Here is a 14,942-nt window from a genome sequence, read left to right on the forward strand (position 1 = left end):
ACCAGCCAATTAAAAAATGAACTAAGGACTTGAACAGACATTTCTCAAAAGAAGATACATAAACGGACAATAAGCACATGAAAGGATGCTCAATATCATTAGTCATTAGGGAAATACAAATCAAAATGACAGTGAGTTATCACATCATATCCCCTTAGGATAGCTATAATTAAAATTTAAAAATGCAAAATAAGGATGGATGTAGAGAAACTGGAACCCTCATAAATTGCTGGTGGTTGGTGAGGGGGTTCATCTGCTATAGAACAGTTTGGCAGTTCCTCAAAAAGTAAAACACAGGATCACAATTTGACCCCTGCAATTCCATTCCTAGGTATACAACCAAAAGAAGTGAAAAAGTATTTAAACAAGTACATGTATACACATGGTTATAGCAGCACTATTTATATATACAAAAGGTGGACACACAAAAAATGGTTCTGAAGAACCTAGAGGCAGGACAGGTATAAAGACGCAGATGTAGAGAATGGACTTGAGGCCACGGGGAGGGGGACAGGTAAGCTGGGATGAAGTGAGAGAGTGGCATGGACATATATACACTACCAAATGTAAAATAGATAGCTAGTGGGAAGCAGCTGCATAGTACAGGGAGATCAGCTCGGTGCTTTGTGTCCACCTAGATGGGTGGGATAGGGAGGGTGGGAGGGAGATGCAAGAGGGAGGAGATATGGGAATATATGTATACCTATAGCTGATTCACTTTGTTATACAGCAGAAACTAGCACACCATTGTAAAGCAGTTATACTCCAATAAAGATGTTAAAAAGAAAAAAAGGTGGACACAGACCAAATGCCCATCAATAGAGAAATGGATAAACTGTGATATATCAAACCAATGGAATATTATTCAGCCACGAAGAGGAATGAAGTACTAATACATGCTACAACATGGATGAACCTCCAAAACATTATGCTAAGTGAAAGCCACACAAAAAAGGTCACATATTATATGATTCCATTTATATGAAATACCCAGAATGGATAAATACAGACATAAACATGACTGGTGGTTGTCAGAGACTAGGGAGAAATGGGAATGGAGAATAATCACTTCATGGGTAATATGTTTTATGTTGGAGTGATGGAAATGCCTTACAAATAGAGGTGTTAGATGTACCACACTGGGAATGTACTAAATGTCACCGAATTGTGTTCACTTTAAATGGTTAATTTTATGTATGTGAAATTTTATCTCAATAAATTGGGTTTTTAAATAAATTTATTTATTTTTGGCCGCGTCAGGTCTTCATTGCAGTGTGCGGGCTTCTCATTGCGAAGCACAGGCTCTAGGCACGCGGGCTTCAGTAGTTGTAGCGTGCGGGCTCAGTAGTTGTGGCTCACAGGCTCTAGAGCACAGGCTCAGTAGTTGTGGCGCACTGGCTTAGTTGCTCCGCGGCATGTGGTACCTTCCTGGACCAGGGACCATGTCCCCTGGATTGGCAGGCAGATTCTTAACCACTGCGCCACCAGGGAAGCCCCCTCGGCCTTTTTTTTTTTAATGGGAGAAGTTTTAGGCCTCCAGAAAGGCAGTTCTAAGATGTAAAATGAAGGCTATATAGCCTAGGCCCTATCTAAATCCAATCAAACCAAAATCTCCAGCATTCTTTATTTTTAACAACTGTTCCACAAGATTCTGATAAGCTGCCAAATTTGGGGACATCACTGCCTAGAGAAACCTATTCCCTATACCTTAAAGTTAGAGAGAATGCATAATATCTGCAAATCCATGAATATAATTACATAAAAATACATAAAATCCTGCATGTCACAAATTATTTACAAACCAGAGCTCAGCTCTAAAAAGGACAAATTTGGTGGCCCAAATATCATCATGTTCTAAATGGTGGCTAATGTATCTATAGTTAAATCCTTAAGGTATATATATCTTCATAGAGCAAACTGGCATCCTAATTTACATTTTTTAAAAGAAAAAAATACGAGGAAAAAGAAGCAAAATCGAAATCTAAACAAGCACACAATAGAATTCAAACCTTTAATAATGTGTAATACTAAATTACATTTACTAGGAAAACTTTCAACACCAGATCAAAGTCTTCTGATTTCTGTTTACTTTCTACCTTACTCATCTGGTTCATATAAACCAAGATGAAACTCACATTGTAGGCTTTAGAAGTTTTATAGGAACATTCTACCACTAAACTTTTCTCTAATATTTTAGAAATAAAGAATATTTTACAAGTCAATTAATGATTAGTTATTTTAATGACAAAAACCACTGAAAGAAAACAAAGATATTTTACCAGGTACCAAAGGGAAGTTATTTCTGTCAATTTATCCTAATAGCTAAAGCAAATAAAATATATTGCATAACACATTTCTGATTAGCTGATTAAGCAAGCATTCATTCATTTGAATGAATTTGTTTTATTCAGGTCCCTTCTTAAAGACAACTGAGTAAAAATTATGTAAATTTAAAATGTTCATCAAATTCATTTTAAAAAATGAAGACAATAAATTCTGATAATATAACAAAATCTTGTAACACAGCACTCAGCACCTTGATGTGAATTAAGATCAGAGTTCAAGCATGTTGTTTCTGATGGTTTAATAACACAATACAGAAACAGAGTTTGTCTTGCCTAGCTAAGGACAAGTAGTAATACATGTTTTAGGTTCCCCATGCCATACTTTATTCCAAATGAAGTCTAGTTTACTTAATAGTATTGTACCAAAGTTAATTTCTTGGTTTTGATAAATGTACTATGGTTGTAAAAGATATTAACATTAGAAGAATATGAGTAAAAGGTACGTATATGAGAACTTTCTGTACTAGTTTTGAAACTCTTAAGTCCAAAATTATTTCAAAATTAAAAAAAAATTAGTGGGTTTAAACTTAATATTTTAGTATGTTTATAACATAGATATTGAAATCAAAGCATTTTAACAAAACGTATTCTAAATATTTTATAATTTAGAAACTCTGTATTTAAAATTTATATGAAATGAGTTCAAGAATAATGAACTAAAGCAGTTTGTCCTAGTCTTGAAAGATCTTCAGAGAATGTAGTATTCCAACTTTGTAATCAATCCTTATGTATTTTGGGGGGTTCATTATTTGATTCTTGGGTGGAAAAAACATTAAAATAAATTCTCAAAGAAATTACGGAAATACCACAGAAGCTCAGATAATTCCACTAAACAGAGAAAAGAATAATAATTTAATTAGAGAGAAAAATGTGTGTTAAATGATCAGAGGAGATGAAGCAGAACCAGCTAGGCTACCATTGTTTTTCTATCTAAATATAATTTTACTACGTGTAATGAAATAAGAAGGGCGTAAACCCTTACTATAAACAACTTGCTATTTCAAGGATTCAAGTGTAGTGCCAGTCAAATTACACCCCCTGAGAACATAATGATGTACACAGAGTATAGAAGGACCATAATGTGGATGACAAGGGGGGAATGGTAGAAAAAGAGAGCTATCCGTGATGGTTAATTTTGTGTGTCAACTTGACTGGGCTATGGGATGCTCAGATAGCTGGCAAAACATTATTTCTGAGTATATCTGTGAGGGTGTTTCTGTAAAAGATTAGTATTTGAATCAGTAGATTGAGTAAAAAAAGACTCGCCCTCATCATGATGATGTGATAGGCATTATCGAATTCTTTGAGGGCCTGAACAGAACAAACAGGCAGAGGAAGGACAAATTCTCTCTCTTCTTGGGCTGCTGCTACATTTGAACTCCTAGTTCTTGGGTCCTGGGACTCCGGGACTCATACAAACAGCTCCCAGTCCTACGGCCTCAAACTGAATTATAATTCCAGATTTCCTGGCTCTATAGCTTGCAGAAGGCAGACTGTGGGATTTCTCGTCTTCATAACCACGTGAGCCGATTCCTATGATAAACCTCCTCTTACATATATCCTATTGGTTCTGTTTCTTTGAAGACTCCCAACTGACACAGTATCTTTGCTTTTACCTGATCTTTTCTGAGTAATTTCAAAATATAATTTATAATTACAGCTTTATTGTAAAGGACTTCTTGATACATTGAGTTTTCAGTTTTCGAAGCGCTGATTGTGGGTCTCATCCACTTCACTCCTAATGGCCTATCAACCATATAAATAAATACAAAGATCATAAACTATACGTAATTAGACCCATTTTCCACTTACATAGCCTAAATTTTACTATTCCAAAATGCAATTGCTCTGCAGACTTGGCAAAAACCTTTTTAAAACCTTTTAAGAGTGACTTCCCTGGTGGCACAGTGGTTAAGAATCTGTCTGCCAATGCAGGGGATATGGGTTCAAGCCCTGGTCTGGGAAGATCCCACGTGCCATGGAGCAACTAAGCCCATGTGCCACAACTACTGAGCCTGTGTGCCACAACTACTGAAGCCTGTGCACCTAGAGCCCGTGCTCTGCAACAAAGAGAAGCCACCACAATGAGAAGCCCGTGCACCGCAATGAAGAGTAGCCCCCACTCTCCACAACTAGAGAAAGCCCGCACACAGCAACGAAGACCCAACGCAGCCAATAATTAATAAATAAAAAAAATAAAAAATAATAAAAAAAACCTTGTAAGAGACACCAGAGAGCTAGCTTGTGCTCTCTCTCCTCTCAAGCCACATGAAGACACAGAGATAAGCCAGGAGGAGTCTTCAGTAGAAACTATGTTTCCCATAGGGTAGATAGATAGTGGGAAGCAGCCGCAGAGCACAGGGAGATCAGCTCGGTGCTTTGTGACCGCCTGGAGGGATGGGATGGGGAGGGTGGGAGGGAGGGAGATGCATGAGGGAAGGGATGTGGGAACAGATGTATATGTATGACTGATTCACTTTGTTATAAAGCAGAAACTAATAAAAAGAAAAAAAAAAAGAAGAGAAAAAAAAAAAAAAAAGAAACTATGTTTCCTAAACTGTGAGAAAGTTAATTTCTGTTGTTGTAAGCCACTGCATCTATGGTATTTTGTTATGGCAGCTGGAGTTATATTAAAACAGTAGGATCTATTTTTAATCATTATTAAAACAATAACATTTAAGAATACCATGCCCTAATGATAGTGGAATAGTAGCCAAATTGGTATATCCTTGCAGTGTCAGTAGCTACAGAGATTATAATGCCTTGAGAATCATCTGAGTCTAGAAACAAGAATAACTCTTCAGAGCTAGAACCTTACGTAAAACAGTAAAATATTTTCCTACTGGCTATCAAGTATCCTAAAATACACCATCTTACTGTAACATTTATTTCATGACTACACCTGTGAAATTCATCTGTAAACACTATACAGGAAAAATGATCTGTAACATCCAACATCTTTATTATTTTTTAAAAGAAAGAGCCATACTGTGTCCTACAACTCACTAGTACTAAAAGGATCATCAAATGTTAAATACTTCTGTATAATTTCCATTTAATTTTGTGGCAAAACTAAAACTATTCTAACTATTAGTCTATTACCAAAAAAATTATTTAAATAAATACATACTAAGAGCAGTGAGATTCTGAGTTGCCACAGCTCTGAAGTTCACAGTGAAGAGTGTACAAAAACCTCATTTTTTTTTTTTTTTTTTTTTTTTTTTTTGCGGTACGCGAGCCTCTCACTGTTGTGGCCTCTCCCATCGCAGAGCACAGGCTCCGGACGCGCAGGCCCAGCCGCTCCGCGGCATGTGGGATCTTCCCGGACCGGGGCACGAACCCACGTCCCCTGCATCAGCAGGCGGACTCTCAACCACTGCACCACCAGGGAAGCCCACAAAAACTTCATTTTAATACATAGTTTGTGAAGCAAATGGGCTTCATTGGTTATCTACTTCTGAGCACACAGTAACAAACATAACCAGGAAACTATTATTGAGATCACTCAACATATTATGAAGCAAAAAGGAGTAGACTGTGCAGTATGATCATTGGTGACAAGCTCATATTAAATTTCTTTTGTTCTCCAAGCTTCCCCTTGGTATTTATAAATTTCACAAATGTGGCAATGATATTACAAATGTTAAATTAATTATATTCATTCATATAACACAGCAGTATTTATAACTTTGGGGGCTGCAGTAATGTGTCTGTGAATGTATTTAATAAAACTGTAACCAAAACTCTTATAGTTTTAAAAACTTGATAAAATAAACTATTTTCTACCAAAAATAGTCCTTATGATATTTTTAATACTCATGAAGTTATTAAGATACAAAAACTCATCAATTCACATGTTTTGGCATTTGAGTAGGCTTTTCCTTTTGTATTTTTGTCTTGTTGCTGTTGACATTGTTGCCACTGTTCCCCCATTTCATCCCCAGTTCTATTACAAATAACTGCAGTAAACAATTTGGTGACCAGAGCAATTTGACATTGAGGTCCATTGTGTTTCTAGGTGAAAACATAAGATGGATGAGGAGAGAGCAACTTCCTGGAATATCCCTTTGGCTAAGAACCATGAGCCCTAATGTCTAAAATCACAAATACTGACTTGGGCCCTCAAAAAGTTCAATTCTGATACCATTTCCAGAAGGTAGTAAAGTAAATTAACATATTATTAATTTGTGAGAAGAGTCTCTTGTGACTCATTTGATTACATCAAATTTAATTCCTAACTATGACTTAACACTTCTTTAAAAACAGAACTTTTATGGCATGGAAAACAACTGCACATTTATAAGATATACATGTATTATTTTACTGCTGAAATTTTTGTTATGAATATGAAAAATATTTTTAAAAATAGTGATCCAATGCTAAATCTTAAGAGACAGAACTAAATAGCCTACCTAACTGGTGAAAAAGCAGTGGAAAGGGGAGTGTGTCTACCTACACCTTCTTCTGAAAGAGCCTTGAATCCTTTATTCTGTTTTTTTTTTTTTTTCCTTTTTGCTTCTTTGCTGAGAAGGGTTTGAGAATTAGACAACTGAGATGGAAACAGGCAAATATATGGCTCTAAGGTGAATTAGTTCTCAGTAGCGAGACAAAAGCTTGAGTCTTCTCACTTCTCTTTTGCTATCTAAAAAATCTGTACATACCACATAGTTGGGTTTTTTTCTTGAATTCACGTTCCTTTTAATTTTTTTAAATTAATTTTTATTGGAGTATAGTTGCTTTTATACCACATAGTTCTGAAGGCAAGAATTTTTGATTATTAAATGGACAGGGACAGAAAAATATTTCTATGTGTATTAAACCCAGTTTGAACTTATGAACAGTGAATTATTTCTATAGTCTCTCCCTACAACAGGATAACTTTGTTATATAGCATAGTACAACATATTCATTGTTGTTTATTTGTATTATGATTAGGTCAAATACTAAAGATACTAAAGAAAACAATATTCTGGGAACCTATTCCTGGAAATGTTACTATGTATCACCTTTTGAGCACTAGTTTGTCCTGTTTTAAGAAGGAAAGAAAAATGAAGATAATGACTGACAGAAAAAGCAGGTTGTGAAAAATAATAAAGCTACCCCAGTGTGCTCATTTATAGACTGAGATCCAAATTCAGGACTATAGAGTAAGTTCTCCATCCCTTGCCTATAAGCATTTTAAAGGCTCTGTAACTCTGTTTCTGGAGCAAAGGTGCTTGCCAATAACCACCTGACCAAAAAAAGAACTATGACTAAGGTTGCAAATTTTAAAAAACAATTTTAATGCCTTGGCCTCAGCTACAACTTCACAGCACTACTGCAATGAAAAAGATTACAGAATGGTAAAGGAGTAGACTCCAAGGATATTTTAGCGGGCCTTGTCATATATCCTGAGAAACATAATGCATTGTTCCAGAATCCTTATAAATTAGCACAAAGCTAAGTACATTTCATCAAAAAAGCTACAAATTATTTTTCCAGGCATTGTCTAGTAGAAGAACCTAACCTTGGATTTATTCCAAAAGAGGCTCTCAACTGGTATGCAGCAACTCCTTAAAGGACACCAGTACAAATATAGTAGGATAAATTCCCACACCCTCCTGTCCCAAAGCTGAATCTCTGATCAAAGCAACAAACAAACCCTTGCTGTGAAGCTAGAGGATAGTTACACAAGTAAGTTTGTATGACTTTATCTACTAAATTTAAAAAAATGCAAATGTTAACAAATATGAATTATAATCTTAGCAATGAGCAGCAAAGGTTTAAAGCCTCAACCTTAAATTAACCATAATATACACTGGTATTAAAAAACTACCCTCCATTTTTGAGCAATTCAACTACAGACTGTTAACCAAAAATGGGAAACCATGAATACTTCTCTGTGGCTACAGCATAACTACCACAGCATACCGAGCTATGGAGGCTATTTTAAAGGATAGTATCTTAAATAAATCTTCAGAGAAATTCATGATAGACATCTCTTACCTCATAAATGTTGGGGTGCCACATTTTGGTCAAGAATCTGAAGGTAGGTGGTGAATATGGGTAGTCAATAGGAAATTTAATATGCGCCTGAAAAGAAAAAGAATGAAATGCTAGTAAGACTACAGGGTTATTCATCTAACAATTCACCCTGATATACTCCAGCGCAACAAAACTCCTTTCTACACAGTAGACTATGGAGATTAAAATAGCTCATATATATTCTGTTATCCCCAATGCCAGGGTTATTATTAGCATGTGTTCTAACTATCTCTTTAAATATTTATAAAAATTAATGTTAAATTGCCAAAGCTCAACAGTTATATAACTGAACACATGAATGAAAAACAGTTTAATATGTGTGTCACATTAATGGGTACATTTTATTTTAATAACAAAAAATAATTAATACAACCTTATGGTACATAATACAGAACAAAGATAATTTGTTTTACTTAACACCATTTACCACCCAGAAGTAACAAATGCTTCCATTTTGATATGGCTCCTCCAAGAGTTTTTGATGCTTATATATGCTTATCTCTTTACAAAACTTATTTTCAAAAACTTGAATATACTTTATTTTATACTCTGTTTTTTCCATCTGTATCATATCATAAACATTTTCCTTTGTATATATGATTGTTAGTATGTGCATAATGTTCCATCATACAGATATATAGATGAACCATTAAAAAAAAAAAAACTACTTCCTTATTTTGGAACAGCTGGGTTGTTTTTCACTCTTTTGCTATTGTAAATACTGCTACAGTGAATGTCCTTGGCAGTATCCCACATTTCACATATGAAAAAATCCAGACAAATTCTCATCTAACAGTACTAGTAAAAGGGAGTGAAGAAGGGAATGAAAGAACAAGGTAAGAATAAATAAGCTAAGGACAGCAGTGAAAATGGCAGAGTCAGGATCCTCAAAAATTCTGTCTTCAGAACTTCTCCGGTGGCGCGGGAAGTGGTTGAGAACCCGCCTGTCAATGCAGGGGACACAGGTTTGAGCCCTGGTCCGGGAAGATCTCACATGCTGTGGAGCAACTAAGCCCATGCGCCACAGCTACTGAGCCTGTGCTCTAGAGCCAGTGAACCACAACTACTGAACCTGAATGCCACAACTACTGAAGCCCGCGCACCTGGAGCCCGTGCTCTGCAATGAGAAGCCACCGCGATGAGAAGCCCACGCACCTCAACGAAGAGGAGCCCCTGGTTGCCACAACCAGAGAAAGCCCGTGCGCAGCAACGAAGACCCAACCCAGCCAAAAATAAATAAATTAATTAAATAAATTTTAAAAAAAAACAAAAGGAAACACTAAAGGGTGTCCTTCAGGCTGAAATGAAAGGACACTAGCCAGTACATGAAACAACATGAAGGAAGAGCACAAATCAAAACATAGGGTAAGTATAGGATATGAAAGAAACAATAAATGTACTTTTTGTTTATAACTTTTTTCCTAATTTAAAAGATAATTACATAGTATAATAATTATAAATCTATTGAAAGGCAAAAAATACACAAAGAAGGAATTTGTTTTCCAATAAAAAACAAAATAAAGGGGAGGGATCAGAGTTACATAGGAGCAAAGTTTCTGTATACCACTGAAATTAAGATGGTTATTAACTGAACTTATATACAGTTATATGATGTTGATTGTAATCCCGAGGGTAACCACTAAGAAATAACTCAAAAATTCAATACCCCTTCATGACTGAAAACACCCAACAAACTAGGAATACAAGGTAAATTCCTCAACTTGAAAAAGGAAATGTAGTAAACAAAACTATAACTAACATTATACTTAGTGGTGAAATAATTTCAGAAATAAGACAAGGATGTCCACTCTCACCACTTCTACTCAACACTGTACTGGAGATGCTAGTCAGGCCAGCTGGCAAGGAAATGAAATAAAACGCATCTTGGTTGGAAAGTAAGAAGCAAAGTTATTTTTATTTGCAAATTAGATATTCCTGTATATAGAAAATTCAAAAGGAACCCACTAAATATATTAGAATAACAAATTCAGCAGAATTGCAAGATAAAAGATCAATATACTGGCATTTATATTTCTACACTGCAGCACTGAACAAACTGAAAATGAAATTAAGAAAATTCCATTTATAATAGCATCAGAAAGAATAAAATACTTAGGAATAAATATAATAAAAGAAATACAAAACTTACACTCTGAAAAGTACAAAACATTTTTAAAAGAAATTAAAGACTTAAATAAATGTTAAATATCCATGATATTATATGTTCATGGATTGCAAGACTCAATACTGTTAAGATGGTAATCCTCCTCAAGCTTATCTACAGATTCAGCATCACTGTATGGAAACCCCTGTTGCCTTCTTTACAGAAATGGAAAAGCTGGTACTCATGGGACCCAGAATAGCCAAAACAATCTTGAAAAATAAAGACAAAGTTAGACAACTCACACTTTCCAGTTTCAAAACACGACAAATCTATAGAGATCAAGACAGTCTGGTACTAATATAAGGCCAATTTAATGGGGGGAAAGGCCTTTTCAACAAATTGTGCTGAGACAACTGGATATTCACATGCAAAAGAATGGAGTTAAATCCTTTGAAATACACCAACGGACTCTGTATTTTAACAAGGCCTGCCTTCAGGAGAAACCAGTTACAGCCTAACTTGCTAGGATATTGTCAGAGCCTAACTGACCTAGGGAAAGAGAAATATTGGGTTGGCCAAAAGTTCATTAGGGTTTCTCCATAACATCTTACGAAAAAACTCCAGCCCTGGGCTTCCCTGGTGGCGCAGTGGTTGAGAGTCCGCCTGCCGATGCAGGGGACGCAGGTTCGTGCCCTGGTCTGGGAAGATCCCACATGCCGCAAAGCGGCTGGGCCCGTGAGCCATGGCCGCTGAGCCTGCGCGTCTGGAGCCTGTGCTCCGCAACGGGAGAGGCCACAGCAGTGAGAGGCCCGCATACCGCAAAAAAAAAAAAAAAAACTCCAGCCCTAATATCCCACCTAAGGGGTGAGGAAAAACTGAGAAACTCTTGAAAAGTTCACAGTCCAGAGGCAAAGCCTCATTAAAAAGATTGAAAACTAATCATAGGAGAACAGAACTCTTCCCCTTCCCCTCACACTTCACCACCATATTACTAAGGCATTTATAGCAGTTCCTTTTACCCAGTACATCACAGCTAACTAACATGAAAAAATTATAAGGCATACCTAAAGGAAAAATCACAAATGAAGAGACAGAGCAATTATCACAACCAGACAGGGGAAAGATGTTGGAATTATTAGACTGGGAATTTAAAACAACTATGATTAATACTCTAAGGATTCTAGTGGACAAAGTAGACAGCATGCAAAAACAGATAGGCAATGTAAGCAGAGAGATGGGAATCCTAAGAAAGAACCAAAGACAAATGCTAGAGATAAAAACACTGAAGAATGCCTTTGATGGGCTTAGTAAGACTGACACAGCTGAGGGAAAAAACCTCTGCACTAGAGGATATTATCAATAGAATCCTCGAAAACAGAAAAGCAAAGAGAACAAAGACTGGGGGGTGAAAACAGAACAGAATATCCAAGGAGTGTGGGACAATTGCAAGAAGTGTAAGATACATGTAATAGGAATACCAGAAGGAATAAAAGACGCCATAACGAAAATGAAAAGACAACCCACAGAATGGGAGAAAATACTTGCAAATCATTTATCTGATAAGGGACATGTACCCAGAATATGTAAAGAATGCTTATAACTCAATAATAAAGAGAATTAACTCAATTTAAAAATGAGCACAGGGCTTCCCTGGTGGCACAGTGGTTAAGAGTCTGCCTGCCAATGCAGGGGACACAGGTTCGAGCCCTGGTCCGGGAAGATCCCACATGCCGTGGAGCAACTAAGCCCGTGTGCCACAACTACTGAGCCTGCGCTCTAGAGCCCGCAAGCCACAACTACTGAAGCCCACACACCTAGAGCCCTTGCTCTGCAACAAGAGAAGCCACAGCAGTGAGAAACCCACGCACTGCAACAAAGAGTAGCCCCCACTCGCCTCAACTAGAGACAGCCCACGCGCAGCAACGAAGACCCAACAGAGCCAAAAGTAAATTAATTAATTAATTAAACAAACAAACAAACAAAATGTTTGGCCAGGATGTCATGAAATTAGAATGCTTTATACATTGCTGGAAGGGATCAAAATGGTATAGCCACTTTGAAAAACAGTCTAGCATTTCCTTGAAAGAATAAACATAGTTAACCATGTACCACACAAGTCCACTACCAGGTATATGTCCAAGAGAAATGAAAACATTACATCCACATAAGAACTTGTACAGAAATGTTCACAGCAGCATAATAGACAAAATGTAGAACAACCCCAAATGTCCATCACCTGAGGAAATGAATGAACAAAGGGTGGTATATGTCCATACACTAGAATATTATGTGGCAGTTAAAAGGAATGAAGTACTGGACCTCCCTGGTGGTCCAGTGGTTAAGACTCTGAGCTTCCACTGCAAGGGGTGCAGACTCGATCCCTGGTCAGGGAAGATCCCACATGCCACGTGGTGCAGCCAAAAAAAAGAATGAAGTATTGATATATGTTACAATGTGGATGAACCTCAAAAACATTAGCTATGTGAAAGAAGTCAGTCACAAAAGACCATATTATTTATGAAATGTCCAGAAGAGATTAGTAGTTGCCTACAGCTCGGGGTAAACTGGGAGGAAACAGAGGTGACTATTAAAACGTATAGGGCTTTTGGAATGAGGAAAATGTTCTAAAATTGATTATGGTGATGGTTGCACAATTTTATGAATATACTAGAAACCACTGAATTGTGTACTTTAAATGAGTGAATTGTATATATACATTAAAATCACAATAAAACTGCTTATTAAAAAAAAAAAAAAACCAGGGCCTTCCCTGGTGGTCCAGTGGTAAAGAATCCGCTTTACAATGCTTACAATGCAGGGGACGCGGGTTCCATCCCCGGTCAGGGAACTAAGATCCCATATGCCCCAGGGCAACTAAGCCCGTGCACCACAACTACTGAGCTCATGTGCCTCAACTAGAGAGACTGCGCGCCGCAAACTACAGAGCCCACGTGCCCTGGAGCCTGCGCACCACGACTAGAGAAGAGAAAACCCACACGCCACAACTAGAGAAGCCCAAGCATCACAACTAGAGAAGAGAAAACCTGCATGCCACAACTAGAGAGCGGCCTGTGCACCACAACGAAGAGCCCACATGCTGCAACTAAGACCCGATGCAGCCAAAAATAAATAATAAATATATCTTTAAAAATAAATAAATAAAAATTAAAGCAAACAAAAAACTGGAGTCCAAAAGCAGTCACACCCCAATAGCAACAAGAATACCCAGTTCCTCAGATCTTGGTTTCAAAATACCATTTTCTAATAAAAAGAAACAAGGCTCTTTGGAGAAATACTTGATTCTACATGTAGGGCAAGGAAAATACAAGATGAGCATGGAGCATCTTATAGTGCCTGAAAGTAAGGAAATGCTACAGAAAAAATATGGAGGCATGTCAAAAACAAAAAACAAACAAAAAAAAGCAAACAACAACAAAAAGCCATAGGAGCCAACCTGAAAGAGCCCCTACTGGCCAAAAGTAAAGCAATTCATAGTACTGGAGGATAACCCAAGGTATAAAATAAATGTGAACGAGTACATATTGGTATAAATTATTGAATGAAAAAATATTGGGGAAGGGACAAATCTTCTTCACAGCATATATTATCTTCCTCCAGATAATATATGTAGATATATCCCATTAAGGAGGTGGAGTTTAATTCCCTGAGTGTGGTCTGGGCTGAATGACTCACTTCCTAAGAATATGGAAAGGAAGACATACTAACTTTATAATAGAGAAACCTGGCAGACAACACCTTAACCAAGTGATCAAGGTTAACACCACTGGTGTTAAGTCGCTGAAATCACGATCTCCCTTATAAGATGTGCTGAGAAACGCAGCTCATCTCTGTGGTGCTCTTACCCCAAAACCCATAACCCAGTCTGATGATGAGACAAACATCAGACAAACCCAAATGGAGGGACATTCTACATAATACCTGACCACTTCTTTTCAAAACTGTCAAGGTCATGAAAAAAAAAGAAAGATGGGGAAACCATCAAATATTGGAGGAAACTAAGGAGACATGACAACTAAATGCAATCAGGATTCTGAATTGTATACAGGAATAATAAAAGGACATTAGGGGTGGTAGGGGAGAACTGAGCATGACTGCTAATGGATATGAGGTTTCTTTTGGAGGTGATGAAATAAACTGGAGTTAGATGGTGGTGATGGCTGTATGACCTGGTGAATAAAAAAACACTGAATTGTATACTTTGAAAGCCTACAAAGTACTGGTATCATGGCTAGGTGTTGTTTGAGTAGGTCCCTGGGTGGATAAAAGCAGAGGAAATAGCAAGGCACCAGGTGCAAAGAATGTGGAGTGGTCAGGTATGGCTAGTGGGATGCCTGGTGGTAACTACAGGAGATAGAAGACTGGATGAAGGTAGGTTGAAGCCTTGTTTAGGTGTTTTAGTGGGAAACTACATAAAGTCAGAAAATCAGGGACTTCCCTGGTGGTGCAGT

General features: G+C 37.2%; 1 protein-coding gene across 1 annotated transcript in view; it reads right to left on the reverse strand.

Moving 5' to 3' along the window:
* UBE2R2 (ubiquitin conjugating enzyme E2 R2) overlaps positions 1-14,942 on the reverse strand; it is a 92,653-nt gene that overhangs the window by 20,323 nt on the left and 57,388 nt on the right. Inside the window, exon 2 of the mRNA XM_082627988.1 lies at positions 8,331-8,417. Within this exon, the coding sequence (XP_082484114.1) occupies positions 8,331-8,417 (87 nt within the window). The remainder of the gene's footprint in view (positions 1-8,330; positions 8,418-14,942) is intronic.

This window comes from Mesoplodon mirus (genome assembly GCF_964341445.2).
Source record: "Mesoplodon mirus genome assembly, chromosome: 1".
Classification (NCBI taxonomy): domain Eukaryota; kingdom Metazoa; phylum Chordata; class Mammalia; order Artiodactyla; family Ziphiidae; genus Mesoplodon; species Mesoplodon mirus.